The sequence below is a fragment of the Erpetoichthys calabaricus genome, chromosome 1, assembly GCF_900747795.2.
Source record: "Erpetoichthys calabaricus chromosome 1, fErpCal1.3, whole genome shotgun sequence".
NCBI lineage: Eukaryota > Metazoa > Chordata > Cladistia > Polypteriformes > Polypteridae > Erpetoichthys > Erpetoichthys calabaricus.
Window position 1 is genome coordinate 344,283,932 of NC_041394.2, and position 16,792 is coordinate 344,300,723.

The window sequence follows — 16,792 nt, forward strand, 5'->3', positions numbered from 1 at the left end:
AGAAAACAAGACAATGGAGGTGTTTCATGCGATTGACTCTTAATTATACAGAAATGGCCAGCTGTAATTAATTAGGAAACATGCACAGAGTCCAGGAATACACCTGGCCCAGTGAACAAAGACACTATATAATGATGTTAAACTTGACAGGTAATCCAATTTTTGTGCTTCTATGTTTATAAGACAAAGGCAGGTACTTTTCTGTTAAGCCCCACAAATCAGTAAGAGTGCACCTTATTCTCTTGTGCTGTTTCCACTCCATATTGTAACAGTTAATTGTTCTTAGTTCATGTCAAAACTCTTCACACTTTGTTGAATATTGTAAAACTGCTGCCAGGAACCTAGTGGCATTGTGGTTTACATTTTTTATTTAATTGATCCCATCTTATCACCAAACTCTGAACTTTTAAGACGGAGGAAGGTGCGATGATTTGAGTGAAGGCTTGACTCTTTGTTGCAAGTCATTAAATGAAAATAAATTGATTCTGTAAGGATGTGAGCTGAGAAGAGGCACCATAAATGGGAGGCCAATTTCATCACCAAAGCCGGTCTTCTTCTGTAGTGATTTCCAGCTGCCGTCCAGATCTGTTCAACTTTTCCTGCAATGATTTCATATTTCTCTCCTGATTCACACTGAAGTCATTACCATCCACTCTGCAGAGAAACCAAAAGAGCAAGTTACAATCTCATTAACTGTCATTTCACTCTCAGTCAAAACACTTTGTGACATCACATTTATCAACTTCAGAAAATTACATTTTTCATGAGGCCATGTCATTTACCCCAATGGCGCACTAATCCTATCCACCTAGTTCATACCAAAATTACAAGTTAAGATGTGTAGGTTCCTAATATCTTACTTTATACCATGTACTTGTGGTGTTTTCTTTCTTTTTTTGGCAAGAAAATTTACTAATTTGCTTCATAATTTTAAAGACTTCAATCATGTCTCCTCTTAACCATCTTTTGATTAAATTGAAATAGTTTAGCTCTTTTAATCTTTCCTCATAACCCAACCCCTATAGCCCTGGAATCAGCCTAGTTGCTCTTCTCTGACTTTTTCTAGCGCTGCTATGACTTTTTTGTAGCCTGGAGACCAAAACTGCACACAGGACTCCAGATGAGGCCTCACCAGTGAGTTATAAAGCTTGAGCAGAACCTCCTGTGACTTGTACTCCACACATCAGGGTGGTTTCGTTTACCTGAGTTGGTGTAGATAGTGATCAGTCTACTGTGACTCCAAGGTTCTTTTCATGAGGTGTACTTTCAAGTTTCAGATCTCAAATTATGTATTCAAACCTAACATTTCTACTTCCTACATATAAGACACCCTCACAGTTTAAGTGGGTGAATAAAAATATTGAAAACCAAGTCACTCTTAAGGGAAAGGTGCCCACATTACCCTCTGCTTTTCACTTATATGCAACATGGTTGTGTTTAATTTTTCAGAGATTTGGAAATTATATCTTGTTTTACATTTTTTCTATAATAAAGCAGAGTAAACAAAAACTCCTTTTACTTTATTTGACTCCTTTAGACAATGAAAACGTATTGCACCCTCTGCTCATCCATTTGCATGCTGAGCATTTGTCTAAATGTTAATTTAGCTGATAATGTAATGCTTGTTTTTATTTATTTTTTGTCTTCTACTTCCCCATCTCTGTCACCCTTAGATCTCCACTAGCTTCTTCATTTTTCTGTGGCTCCAGCTCAGTTTTGCATGCATTGTTTTCATCATCTTTCAGCCAGGTTCCCCTTACATCACTTTAATTTGTGAAGTTTAATGCTTCGCTTCACTACTTGCAGACATTTTATTTAATTTTTTCTTTGTCACTGCTCACCTCAGTATACACTTTACCTACTCATTTTGGAGACTATGCACCCTGACATGTCCCCTATTTCTGTTCATTTGTAAAACCTCTTAATTTTATTTCTTTCCCTTCCTTCTCCTAACTGACTAAGTGGCAGATCCTCATATATGACCTCAGCTCAACTATTTATTCCACCCCAGGCATCCTTTAACGTTTATCTATTGTCACTCATTGGTTCTTCTCCTTGTCATTTGATGCTATTAATACTGGTGGAGAAAAAATAAGGTGACAAGGTGTCTGGAGAGTGTGAGGAAGGGAAGTCTAACTAGGAGGATAGACATATTGTTTTCTTTATTACAGAGTTTGTTCTATGTGACAACAGTTTAGACAGACAGACAGACAGACAGACAGACAGACAGACAGACAGACAGACAGACAGACAGACAGACAGACAGACAGACAGATAGATAGATAGATAGATAGATAGATAGATAGATAGATAGATAGATAGATAGATAGATAGATAGATAGATAGATAGATAGATAGATAGATAGATAGATAGATAGATAGATAGATAGATAGATAGATACTTTATTAATCCCAAGGGGAAATTCACATACTCCAGCAGCATACTGATAAAAATAATATTAATTAAAGAGCAATAAAAGCGTAGTGCAAGTTAAAAAATGTAAGGTATAACAGTCTATAATCTTGTATAGTGTTAACGTTTACCCCAAGGGTGGAATTGAAGAGTAGCATAGTGTGGGGGAGGAACGATCTCCTCAGTCTGTCAGTGGAGCAGGACACTGACAACAGTCTGTCGCTGAAGGTGCTCCTCTGTCTGGAGATGATCCTGTTCAGTGGATGCAGTGGATTTTCCATGATTGACAGGAGCCTGCTCAGCACCCGCCACTCTGCCACAGATATCAAACTGTCCAGCTTCATGCCTACAATAGAGCCTGCCTTCCTCACCAGTTTGTCCAGACGTCCTTCTTCTTAATGCTGCCTCCCCAGCACACCACCGCATAGAAGAGAGCGCTCGCAACAACCATCTGATAGAACATCTGCAGCATCTTATTGCAGATGTTGAAGGACACCAGTCTTCTAAGGTGCTCTGTCCTCTCTTGCACAGAGAATCAGTATCGGCAGTCCAGTCCAATTTATCATCCAGCTGCACTCCCAGGTATTTATAGGTCTGTACCCTCTGCACACAATCACCTCTGATAATCACAGGGTCCGGGAGGGGCCTGGGCCTCCTAAAATCCACCAACAGCTCCTTGGTTTTGCTGGTGTTCAGGTGTAGGTGGTTTGAGTCGCACCATTTAAGAAAGTCCTTAATTAGGTTCCTATACTCCTTCTCCTGCCCAATCCTGATGAAGCTTACGATAGCAGTGTCGTCAGCAAACTTTTACACGTGGCAGGACTCTGAGTTGTAAAGCTACATGTCTTTCAAATTGCATGGACAGAGAGTGTTAAAAAATATAAAAAAGCTCTCTTTAAAGCTCGCTCAGAATACTATTCTACAATAATAATAGATAGCAATAATAAAAATCCTCGGGTACTGTTTGGAACAGTGGCTAAATTAACAAAAGGGAATTCAGATCTACAGTGCAAAATACCAACAGATATTAGCAGTACAGACTTTATGAACTTCTTCAATGAGAAAATTAAAAATATAAGATCCCAGATCTCAGCATCACAGTACAAACCAAATACTCGCTTAGCAGACCCTATCTCACATTGCACTCAGCACTTTAGTAATTTTAATCCTGTAACTGAGCAGGAAGTCTTAAGTTTAATTTCTAAAATGAAGCCCGCTACTTGTTCCCTAGACCCAGTGCCAACAAAACTAGTAAAAAGTTCAATGGATGTTCTTGCAGCGCTTATTCTAAACATTATCAGTAGTTTATTATTGCATGGCACAGTACCTGATACACTAAAAGTGTCAGTCATTAAACCATTACTTAACAAGTCAGACTTAGACCCACACATACTAAATAATTATAGGCCTATTTCAAATTTACTCTTTATCTCTAAAATACTAGAAAAAGTAGTCTCCAATCAGCTTCAGTCACACCTTACCCATTACAATTTATTTGAGAAATTCCAGTCTGGTTTCTGCAATGGTCATAGTAAAGAAACAGCACTAACACGGGTTGTAAACGACATTCTGATATCCTCTGATAAAGGAAACTCCACTGTAATTATGTTGTTGGACTTAAGTGCAGCATTTGACGCCATTGACCATTCTATTTTACAGCACAGTCTAGAAAATGATGTTGGGCTTAAAGGCACTGTGCTCGCTTGGTTTAGTTCTTATTTATCAAATCGATTCCAATATGTACAGAAATGTGCTGACAGTACCCCATCATTATACACAGAAGTGAGATATGGTGTCCTGCAGGGCTCAGTACTGGGACCTTTACTATTCTCAATTTACATGCTTCCACTGGGATCTATCATTAGGAAACATAATGTTAATTTTCACTCGTATGCAGATGACACCCAGTTATACCTTTCATTTAGATCAAATGAAGTTTCTCCAATGTTGTCTTTAATTAGTTGTGTTAATGAATTAAAGGAGTGGATGGATGAGAACTACTTGTCTTTAAACACAGATAAACAGAGATGTTAATTGTTGGAGGGAATGATGCTGATCACAATAATATTTTGTCATCATTTAACTCAGTTGGAATCACCATTAATTTTACTGAATCAGCCCACAATCTAGGAGTTATCTTTGACTCTAGCATGTCATTTAAAGCGCACATTACAAAGTTGTCCAAATCGTGTTTCTTCCATCTTAAAAATGTTGGGAAATTAAGGCAATTTCTAAATAAACAGGATTCTGAGAAATTAATTCATGCATTTATTTCTAGTAATATTGACTACTGCAATGTGGCGTTCACTGGATGTTCAAACTGTTCTTTATACAGCCTCCAGTTAATCCAAAAAGCTGCTGCAAGAATTATTACAAGAACAAGAAAATACGAACATATCACTCCAGTTCTTAAATCCTTACACTGGCTCCCGGTTAAGTTTAGAGTAGATTTCAAAATCCTCCTTTTAACATATAAAGCATTAAATGGCCAAGGTCCGGCTTACTTGTCTGAACTTATCATGACTTACAAACCAGAGTGCCCATTAAGATCTCAAGATGCCTGTCTGCTTATGATTCCAAGGATTAATAAAATAACAGTCGAGCTTTTAGTTGCAGGGCCCCTAAACTGTAGAATGGTCTGCCTGCTACTGTAAGAGGTGCCCCTTCGGTCTCAGCTTCTAAATCCCGGCTGAAGACTCACTACTTCAGTTTAGCATATCTTGACTAGAGCTGCTGATTAACTGTACAGACTCCATCTCTGTTGTTTGTCATTAGCACTAAAACATAAGTAACATGATTGTTATAATTTTTTACTAACTCTCACCTATTCTGTTTCTCTTCTCGGTACTCAAATGTGGCACTTGGTGCCACGGCCCAGCTGCCAAGTTGCTTTGCCTGCCTAAGGTAAAGTCATCCCTGATGGAGGATCGCAGGAATCATGGGAAAGAGGGGTCCTTTCATCGGATTAATGCTATTTCAGCTGTGGAATAGCCAAATTGGGGAGGCAGCTTGATGAATGAGGTCTCCAGGACTCTAAACAATTCCAAGTCATATTATGTGATATCATCTACTGTTAAATTCTACTTTAATTTTATACTGTATTGAGGATTTGTTCTGTGCTGAGTATTGTATTGTATCGACCCCCTTCTTTTTGACACCCACTGAATGCCCAACCTACCTGGAAAAGGATCTCTTTTTGAATTGCCTTTCTCAAGGTTTCTTCCATTTTTTCCCTACAAGGGTTTATTTTTTGGGAGTTTTTTCTTGTTTTCTTAGAAAGTCTAGGCTGGGGGGCTGTCAAGAGGCAGGGCCTGTTAAAGCCCATTGCGGCACTTCTTGTGTGATTTTGGGCTATACAAAAATAAATTGTATTGTATTGTATTGTAAGTCCGATGTATATAGGTTGAACAGGACCGGAGAAAGCACAGTCCCCTTCGGCACTCCTGACCACAATGTCAGACCTGCAGTTCCCGAGACGCATATACTGAGGTCTGTCTGTAAGATAGTCCACGATTCATGCCACCAGGTATGAATCTACTCCCATCTCTATCAGCTTGTCCCTAAGGAGCAGAGGTTGGATGGTGTTGAAGGTGCTAGAGAAGTCCAGAAACATAATTCTTACAGCACCACTGCCTCTGTCCAAGTGGGAGAGGGATCGGTGTAGCATATAGATGATGGCATCCTCCTCTCCCTCCTTCTCCTGGTATGCGAACTGCAGAGGGTCGAGGGCGTGGTGGACCTGTGGCCTCAGGTGGTGAAGCAGCAGCCACTCCATGGTCTTCATCACATGTGATGTCAGAGCGACAGGCCGGAAGTCTTTCAGCTCACCAGGACGTGATACCTTTGGGACTAGGGTGATGCAAGATGTTTTCCAAAGCCTCGGGAGTCTCCCCTGTTCCAGGTTCAGGTTGAAGATGTGCTGTAGAGGACCCCCCAGCTCCGATGCACAGACCTTCAGCAGTCGTGGTGATACTCCATCTGGACCCACTGCTTTGCTGGCACGAATACTCCTCAGCTCTCTGCTTACCTGGGCTGCTGTAATTGTGGGTGGGGGGAAACTCTCTCCTATGCTGGTATCAGCAGAAGGATGGGTGGAGGGTGCAGTACTCTGAGGTGAGAGTGGGTTAGGGTGGTCAAACCTGTTAAAGAAGTTGTTCATCTGGTTTGCTCTCTCCACGTCTCTCTCGATGGTGGCACCCAGTTTCGAGCTGCAGTTAGTGATGATCTTCATCCCATCCCACACTTCCTTCCTGCTGTTATTTTGCAACTTCTGCTCCAGCTTTCTCCTGTACTGCTCCTTTGCCTCCCTCAGCTGGACTCGGAGTTTCTTCTGCACGCACTTGAGCTCATGCTGATCACCACCTTTAAAAGCCCTTTTCTTCTGGTTCAAAAGGCCCTTGATGTCACTTGTAATCCATGTCTTGTTGTTAGCATAGCAGTATACTGTTCTTACTGGAACTACAATGTCCATACAGAAGTTGATGTAGTCAGTAGTGCAGTCAACAACCTCCTCAATGTTCTCACTATGTGATCCCTGCAGGATATCCCAGTCTGTAATTCCAAAGCAGTCTCTCAGAGCCTGCTCTGCCTCAGGAAACCACTTCATGAATGAGCATGTGGTTGTAGGTAGCTCCCTCACTCTTGGTTTGTAGTGAGTCTGAAGCAGAACCAGGTTATGATCTGCTTTCCCAAGCGCAGGCAGCGGGGTGGCGCTGTATGCGTCTTTAACGTTTGCATACAGTAGGTCAATAGTCCTATTTCCCCGGGTGTTACAATCCACATACTGGGAGAAGGCAGGTAATGTTTTGTCCAACATCACATGGTTAAAATCTCCAGCAATTAGCACAAGCGCCTCGGGGTGCTGTGTTTGTAATTTAGCCGTATCGGGGTGGATGATATCACCCGCTATCTCCACATCCGCGTGAGGAGGGATGTAAACAATAACAACAATGACGTGTCCAAACTCTCTGGGTAAGTAATAGGGATGCAGACTTACGGCCAAAAGTTAGATGTCCCTGCAGCAAGTGGAGATTTTGACGTTTACATGTCCAAGGTTGCACCACCTTGTGTTCACACAGAGAGCGAGTCCTCCTCCTTTCTGCTTCCCGCAGGTATTTGCGTCTCTGACCACTCTAACTGTGCTAAACCCGGGTAGCTCCACATTAGCATCTGGGATGCTAGTATGCTAGTCGTTAGCCATGTTTCGCAAAAACACAACAAACAGCATTCTCTGTAGGTTCTGACGTTTTTCACCAGCAGAGCCAGTTCGTCGATCTTATTTGGTAGTGAGTTCACATTTCCCAGAATCACAGAAGGCACTGAAGGCTTGTATCACCACTTCCTCGCTAGTCGCTTAGCCTTTAGCTTATATATATAAAAAGATAGAAATGACACTTATGACAAGAGTATGAGAATAATGTGTTTACAATCTACAAAATCTGAACCTGGTCTAGGCTGGATTATAGTGTAAACACTGGTGGAGGTTGTCCTTTTCTAATGGTTTAATTTTGACACATGCTGTATTTACATCATATTCCATGTCTTTTACATTAGGAAATTCTGTGATATCAGTTAGGTGTAAAATATTTAATCTGGTCTTACTTTTAAGAATTTATAAGATTACAGGGTAAAACATCACCGACAAAGAAAGGAATGAATCTTATTCTATGTCATGCTTAATTAAAATTAAAATGAATCTAGTCACATCCCCTTGTGTTAATCTGTTTTACTCTAATTTCGCTGGAAGATATTGTCTACACTGGTACTACTAATTTTCACAGAGTGAGTTACTGTGATGTTTTACACAATAACGTCTATAAAAAAAACATCTGGAATACATTCTTAAAACACACACACAGGCACACATAGTTTACTCACCCTAGTTTCTCTAATTTACAGTTTGTGCTCCTCAGCCCCTCACACAGCTCAGGCACTCCTAAATCATCCAGGTGATTGTCTCTCAGCTCCAACTCAGTCAGTCGTGAGCGTTCAGCAGAAAGAACCAAGGAGAGAGCTGAGCAGCATCCAGAAGTGAGACCACATTGAGATAACCTGTACAGATGAGGAGATAAGAGACAGACGCTGTCATCTAATAGGAACAATCGTTGCCAGTATTTCAGATATCCATGTGGAAAATGGGAAATTAAAGTTCAATTCAAGAATGTTAATTCTAAATAAATTACATGATGATGCAAACAAAGATAGTCTCTTGGCTCCAATGCACTTTGCTCTCTGTTTGTCATTTCTGCTCCTCTGTTACTAAGCCCACTGTCATCCACCACTGTGGTCAAATCCAACATTGCTACTTCCAAGACATGTCCAACACCACAACTAATTGAGATCAAGCCAAGGTATTGTGTTCCCTTGAAGGCCATGCCTTACCTAGAAATTAGCTGGTTTCAACCCAGGTTTGATAATACTCTGGTGGAGTCATTGAGACACAAAGTGGGACGCTAAGTGATAACAACATATCCCAATATGTGGTGGTGGACATTTATCTCTAATCCCAAACAGAGGAAAAAATTGCTCAAACTTCAGTTTACAGAAACTAACAAATACAGACTTTAACAGTTAATAATTTGCAATTATTTTGGTAGAGTGATGTGTGAAACTAAAAATAGTTTTGTTCTTTTTATATTCTCATATATGCATTATCTGCATTCTTTTAATGATTGACATAGTTTATGACCAAAATGTCCTACAGAGTAAGTAAGTATAATATTTAAATCCAGAGAACAAAATGTGTACTCATGTAAACAAAGCTGAATTTGCAGTGGCCATGGTCATTTGAAGCAAATGAAGCCAAAGCTGTTGTTTTGACAGAAGTGCAGATCAAGTTTTTGTTCTTTTAAAAAAAGATCAAGAAAGGGATGTCTTCTAACAAACAGGGTTCAGTATAGTTGAATTTGAGGACCAAGACAGTAACGGAGCTTATTTGGTCAAAAGCATCTACTAAATATTGTAGTAATTGCCACTGAAATTCTCATGAATACTCTTTTCCAAAACAAATTCAAGTGTTTCTTTTCTTTTCATAAAGATCAGGGGTAAATTTCTGAGTGCATTCATATAGTCAAGTTCTTCTGGCTAACAATGGTGACCATGAAAGAAAAAGACAAGAAACAATTACTAACAACTGAATAAATGAACTGAAATGAAAGTTCACAAAGAAATTCAGGCACAGCAGGTTTAGCCTTAGAATCCTGACGCTAAGACATCTAAACATACAAAAGACTATACTTGGCAGGACCAGTGAGCAAACTAAAACATATCAATGCTGTGACCGGTTGTGCTAGTCTTTTGCTGTCTAAGGCTGGTGCAGCCACAGAGAAAACACACTTTCAAACAGCAGAACAAGGCAGAAAACAATACACACTTTCAAATAGCTTACTATTTGCTCATGCAGGATCAACTGCAGATGGCAGCGCATAACTTCTATATCTCACCTTGTTTTGAAAGTTTAAAGTGCACTTACTTATGCAGTCTTTTGTTCTGTTTCCTGTCCAGACTGTCTGTGGCTCAGCTCAGTGGCTTATAGAGATGTAATGTTTGGTGTTAAATGAGTTGTGTGTATATTAATCTTTTGTCCAAAACATGCTGAAATATTATAACAGTCAAGCATAAGCTGCATATGAATTACTGATTTGACTGTTTTCACTTATGCTCCGACACCATTTCAGAACTTGTCACATTAAGTGACTATTTGATTTCACTGATTGCAATATTGTTTATCAATGCTACTTTCAATTGCTCTCCATCTATTGCCATAGATCAAAGCCCTCAGCATTCGTAAACCAGACATTCTAAAATAGCTTACAATGTAGCTTTCAGATCATTAATCCATTATCCATTATCACAAATCTATTAGACACAAGCCACACTCTAGAATTTGTTAAAATTCCCCAATTCAACAGCTGAAACTCTGACTTACGCAATTAAGTGCCCTTCTCCTCTCAATGTCCACAAATACTAACAAACTGCAAGAAAAATAAGACACTGACAACTACAGAAATACAGGATAGACAAAGGATAACTAAACTTTTAGGTTCAATTTCATGTTTTAAGTTTTATTTCATTTTGTCATATACCATTTTACTCTGAAAATTAATGAATCACTGAATTGTTTTGTTAATTTCTTATGACATGTATCTGAGGCCAGAATAATAAGGTTATAGAACTAGAAGTACAGTTAACATCGCTTGAAAAAGTACATCTTCACTTTGCCAACTGGAGGTTTAAAGCTCAAACAGCTGCTTTGACAAGTGAACATTCAGGGCGCATTGACACCTAAGCATTTTTTTTTATCATTTTAGCTCTGCTGCGAAGCACTGTATGCATTATGTAGGGGATGGAGGAATATACTCGGGAGCCTCATCCACAGAAGAGTCAAACCCATCAGACAGCCAGTGATGTCAGGACTGTTGCGGATCAGAACTGGTGTGGTGCCGAAACATCATCCGCCACATGGAATTACTCTGGTCCCAATTTGAGGCAGCCCATCCGGGTAGGCACATGGAATATTTTGTCTCTCCAGCATGATGATCATCTTCCTCTGCTGTCAAGGAGGCCATGGGTGACTTCAATTCAACCACCGGCACTGACAAGGCTGGCTAAAGGACTTGTGTCAGTCCCCATGGGCCTGGCGACCGTGGAGAAAGTGGCTCCATGTTCCTTGACTTTGCAAAAGGTCAGGGGCTGCAGATCACTAGATCCTGGTTCCAGCACCCTGAGCCGCATCTTTGGACTTGGTGCTCCAATACTGGTGGTGCAGTGAAGGAGATCAATCACATTCTCGTGTGCAGATGCTGGAGTGCTCAGTTTATGAATTCTGACCACAGACTTGTTGTTGCTACTCTGAAGATCCAGTAGGCTACCACCTACTAGGAAAATGAGGTTGGATCTGAACAGGCTCCAAGATCAGGCTGTTTCTAATGAGTTTTCATGCAGTTTGTGTAGGAATTTTCAGACTTGGTTGCAACTGTCGATGCTAGTGTGATGTGGGAGACCTTGCGTGAATTGGCCCTGAAGGTTGCTGATTGTTGTGTTGGTGTTGTTGGTATTCCCAGAAGTAGGTGTTTCATCTCGCTGGGTACCCTGGAGATTATCGAGAGGACTTGCACCGCATGACTTGATGGCAAATCCGGTCCATACTGGGAACTGAGAAGAACGGCTGCAAGGGCTTTGAGGGAACATAAGGATGCGTTTGTTAGAGGAATCTAATAAATGGTCTAGCGATGTCCTGCTTACAGAGGAACTGATAATATTTACTCTCGAGTTCTTAAGGAGGCTAGCAAGTACACATGTAAACCCATGACTTATATTTTTGGTAAATAATTGCACATTGGGGAAATTCTGAAGGACCGGAAAATGGAAATATTATCCCTTATATAAACAGCTTGATCAGGCAGATCCAAGCAACTATAGGCCAGTAAATGTAACGTGCATCATAAGTTAATTAATGCTAGGAATTACTAAGGGTTAGATTGAGCAACATATGGAAAGTACAGGAGTTTTACTTTACAGTCAGCATGAGTTCAGAAGAGGGAGGTCATATTTTAACAACATTCTGGAAGCAACAAAAGGATACGATCAAAGAAGAGCATATGATATTATTTATCTTGACTTTCAGAAAGCATTTGATAAGGTGCCACATGAGATGTTGGGCATCAATCTAAAGAAGTGGGAGTTCAGGGTGATGTTTTTAGGTGGGTGCCAAACTGGTTCAGACACAAAAAGCAGGGGGAAATAATGTGAGGAACTTTACCAGAATTGGGGGATTTAAGAGTGGTGTTCCACAGGGGTGAGTGCTAGGGCCACTGCTCTTTTTAATAAAAATAAATGATTATTTTAGAAATTTAAATAACAAGATGGTTAAGTTTGCAGATGATACTGAGCTAGATAGATTTCAGCTTTTGGCCTCACAGATTAAGAGGACACTTGACAATACCATTAGTGTCAAGAGAAAAAAGGACATGAGGTTAAATGTGGAATTTTCAACAAATTGTTATATTTGAGCTGATCATGTTTACCTTACTATGCTCCTGTTCTTTCCTTGGAGTTTATCCCCAACTCATTAACTGGATAATAACCCTTATGACATACAGGACAAGGTGTATGGGACTGTGAGAGGGGGTTTAAGTGCCAGACTGTTCCATATTTTTTTCTATCAGTACCAGATATAATTTAACAATGTTAGTCTGGATGGGAGGAGTTGCACATTATAGGGTTAATAATTGTTTTTATCTTTAAAGAAGTTGATCACAAAAATCATAATTTTGTACAGACTTGACATGTGAAAATTAAGCACAGCCTTTCATTCTTTGTGTCTTTAGCACACACACAGAGTTCAATATCCATAACACCTCCACACCTCCACGTCCTAATAATATAGGTTGGAGGCCCCAGAACAAGTGTATCGATTGGTCTATGGCAAATTGTAGAGAAAGAGCACGACAATGGGAAGGATGATTGGACATCCTAAGACAGTGTAAGAGTAGCTGTGTTAAGCATATCTTTGTTGTTTTATTTGGTATTTCCTGTTTTAAAAAAAATTGCAGGATAGTGCAACCCGGGAAGTTAAGCTTCACAAGGCACAGACAGACTGTTAGTCATTGCTGCATAAATGTGCCGCTGTTGGACTTAAATGCTATTTGTTGTGTTCCCCAGTCTTTCCATCTTCATTGCAGTCATTACAAATAATAATTTTGAGATTCCAGTGTTATTTACTTATTTTTGTTGAAATATTACATACTATTATACCTACCTGCGTCTTGGGTTAGCAGTCACTCAGCACATTTTTATTAACAGACTCATAGTTGTCTGCAATGGAAGACAAGGATAAAAAGCTTGACACTGAATTCACTCAATGTGATCTGTCCAGTTCTGACACTGAAAGCATTTCATCAGCTCTTTCTTCATCTGATGGCTTTAACAGTGTTATTGTTCATAGAGTGGCAATAGCTTGTTGTGCAATTGCTTGTCTAATGTTCATATATTACTGAATCTGAGTGGGGAATCTGAGCTCTACAGCTGATCGGATAAAGAATTATCAGTATACAGCATCAAGCACACACTGCCTCAGCCATGCTGTCTATTGAACTGCTCTCATACGGCAAACACTTCAGAGCCTTTCCTGTATTGACCTCGTGGTTCACAAACAGCTTCATCCCAAGAACTCTAAACACACTCAATCAGTCCATCAAGTGCACCTTGTAGAACTGTTTGTACTTATAAGTACAATTACCTCACTGTAAACTGAGCCACTTTATAAAGCATGTATTTACATATGATGACGATATCATTTTTAAGATGAAATGCAGCAAAATATGTTTATTATATTATACAGATAAAGCTTTAACTTCATTTAAATAGTCTATATTGTTAGTAATTAAACATGTGGGGACACGGTGGCGCAGCACTAGAAAGGAGCTGGCTCTCCGTTCACGGATTGTTCCTGCCTCGCGCTGTATTCTTGCTTGTACTGGCGCAACACTGGAAGGATAGATGGATGGAATAATTAAACATGTACTACGAAGATATTTCAATGTTCCTTAAAGTTTTGAAGAATCGGTGTTCTAAGCGTACAGATGGCGTAACGTCTATTGCAGAGCTGATTGTGTGGCAATTGGGTATTTGGAGAAAGAAAAGTAAGGATAGGAATTGGGGGTTAGTACGTTTGAAAGAGACAGTACTGCTGCAATGAATTATTTCATCGAAGGTCGCACAGGGCGCAGCAAGCATCTTGCAGGAGGCATGAACAATCACTGCGCCACCATATTCCCATGTTTAATAACATGCTTTAACTCCTATCATCATGAAAATGATATCAAGTATACATCTCAGTATTTTAATTATTCAGAGAGCTGTAATATCATGAATGTAATGGATTCTGTGTCCTGTCAGAGGAAGAGAAAGCCCGTTTAAGAAGCACGTAGTGATTCACACACACAGAGCACATAGAAGATCAAATACAAAACAAAGCATTTAACGTCCTACTTTAGTTACGATGGGATTTGAGAAACTAGTAAATTAAGTGATTTTAAGATGAAGTTTATGATGTTCTACTTTAATGACAAAATAAACCACGTGATTAAAGTGGAAATTTCGAGATTAAAGTTTTTTTTTCGTGTTTTTTTCCCCACTGTGTGCCTATTTTTGTTCTCTGTACCCTAATAAGCTTTCATATGACACTCAGACGGTGGACTACAACTCGCCTTTTCATGGCGACTTTGACATCTGACAACTTCTTTTCTATTTCGGGCACTGTGCAACTTTGTGAACTTGAGCTTTTGAGTTTCTCCAACATGCTATGTCACTCGATCAGCTTCCTTTTGTTGATTATACCACTGTTTAAACCAACAAATAGTACGTTTTTCCTTTGCCTCCACTTGGTATTCCCTGAAATTCTTCTATTTCCCCCTGTGCTTTTGACATTGCCTTTTCACAGAACACTGAGCTTAAGGGCTATTTATATTGATTTGCATATTCAAAGAGGCGTAATTCTGGGAGGAGTTGGTGAATGGCAGCAGGCGTCTGCACATGCATTACTTTTCACGCTGACTGGGATTTATGGAGCAGAAGAACATGGAATTTGACGTTTACACAGATTTATGCATCTGGATTTTTTTGTGCGTACAAACATTTCTGCTTTCGTCCGTACGTCATGTTTTAGTGTAAATTCCACGCACGCCATTATGCACGAGGCCCCAGATGTTTCATATCAAAAACACCAATGCTGCAAACAGAAAGTGTTAGCTTACCTCAGTTTTTCCAATTTGCAGTTATCATTCTTAAGTCCCTCACTCAGCAAACCTACTCCTGAATCTCCCAGGTCATTGCAGCTTAGTGACAGATCAATCATTTGTGAGTGATCAGAAGAGAGAGCCAAGGAGAAAGATTCACAGCATTCAGAGGTGAGGCCACATGAGACCAGACTGTAATGATGAGGAGAAAGAAAGAAAGTGAAGACATGGAGTAACCAATGGGACACACTTATTCACAAACTCTCTCACTTGTTCACTTACCTTAGTTTCACTAATTTACAGTTTTTGTTCTTCAGCCCCTCACAAAGCAGACACACTCCTGAATCCTTCAGCTTATTAGCATCCAGATCCAGCTCAGTCAGTGGTGAGTGTTCAGAAGAGAGAGCTGAGGAGAGAGCTGAGCAACATCCAGAGGTGAGACCACAGGAGAATATACTGTGAAAACGAAGATGAAGGATGAGAAGACACAGAGAGTGAGAAACATACCATGACAGTTAATGAAATAAAAACCTGAACTTTACCATGAGTGACTCACTGCAAATGTGTTCCAGTGTTGGTACTACACCCCAGATTTGACACAACCACATTTAGTTTGTAGATTTGCTTCATCAGAACCAAAATATCTGTTTAATGTTGGATAATAAAGTATTAAGGAAAATGTCACTATAGGAAATGAAGATTGATTTTAACTTTTTGTCCTACTACCTTGTTGTGCTTGCTTAACCTGACCACAGCCTTGAAAACCTGAGTTAGAGGTTCACACTAAGAATTTAGTTGACATATACACATTCCATCAGTTGACAAACCCTGAGTCTCTTAAGTGAAATACAAAGTATTACATCCCGTAATTTTCTACACCTTGGGATGAAAAGAAAAAATAGGAAAAATAACATCGCTGCTAACAGAGTTCCATCTCAGACATCCATAATCTGAAACAGATAAGACCAAACTCCCATTTTTTTTTAATACTGTATATGCACTATTAAAACAGTCCAAACACTATATTGTCTGGATAGTAACATGCACTGCAGTGTCAGTGTCTTTAATTCATCCTCAACTCTTGGTAGTGAGCATATGCAACTACTCAGGGGAGGATGAACTTATTTTTGTTTTCAAGCTTCACAAGTACACTTGCCTGAATTTACTTCATCACTCCAAGACCATTAAAAAAGAGAAAAACATTTTAGCTGACCTACTTTATATTTTCCACTTTAACTTTATTTTAATCTGTTGCTGTTGCGGCAAGTTACACTTTTGTACATACAAATGATCCTTACTTGTATGTTAAAAAACCCATGTAAGCACAGAGCTTTCCTCATGAATGTTCAATAAATAATGTCTGTTGGATGCAGATGTGAGTGGTTTAGCATGGGCCCATATCTATCTGTTCTCCTGTAACATGTTATATAATGTGAGCTCAATAAATGAGTCTTCATTGATTATTTGACCTTTATCCATATAATGTACATGTCTGTTGTGACTGGTGTATTTTATTAATTTTTGTGGCTTTTCTAGTGAGTCCCTGGGCCTTCTTGGTAGCTACTATAGGGTTTCTGAAGTCAAGGAGTCTGATTACATTTGTTTTGGGGTATCTTACATCTTGAAGAAGTTGTAATTTTTA

The 16,792-nt window shown here is 39.6% G+C and overlaps 1 protein-coding gene across 4 annotated transcripts in view; it reads right to left on the reverse strand.

The window, feature by feature from the left end:
• Positions 1-477: 477 nt before the first annotated feature.
• LOC114641205 (NACHT, LRR and PYD domains-containing protein 3-like) overlaps positions 478-16,792 on the reverse strand; it is a 49,153-nt gene continuing 32,838 nt past the window's right edge. For 3 of the 4 annotated variants that reach the window (XM_051925044.1, XM_051925048.1, XM_051925056.1), the window contains 4 exons: positions 15,433-15,606; positions 15,169-15,342; positions 8,291-8,464; positions 478-654 (listed from right to left, as the gene is read on the reverse strand). In XM_051925044.1, coding sequence (XP_051781004.1) covers positions 537-654; positions 8,291-8,464; positions 15,169-15,342; positions 15,433-15,606 — 640 coding nt within the window. In that variant the 3' untranslated portion in view covers positions 478-536. Of the gene's footprint in view, positions 655-8,290; positions 8,465-15,168; positions 15,343-15,432; positions 15,607-16,792 lie in introns of those variants that run through there. The other variant, XR_007934489.1, reaches the window with a different exon arrangement.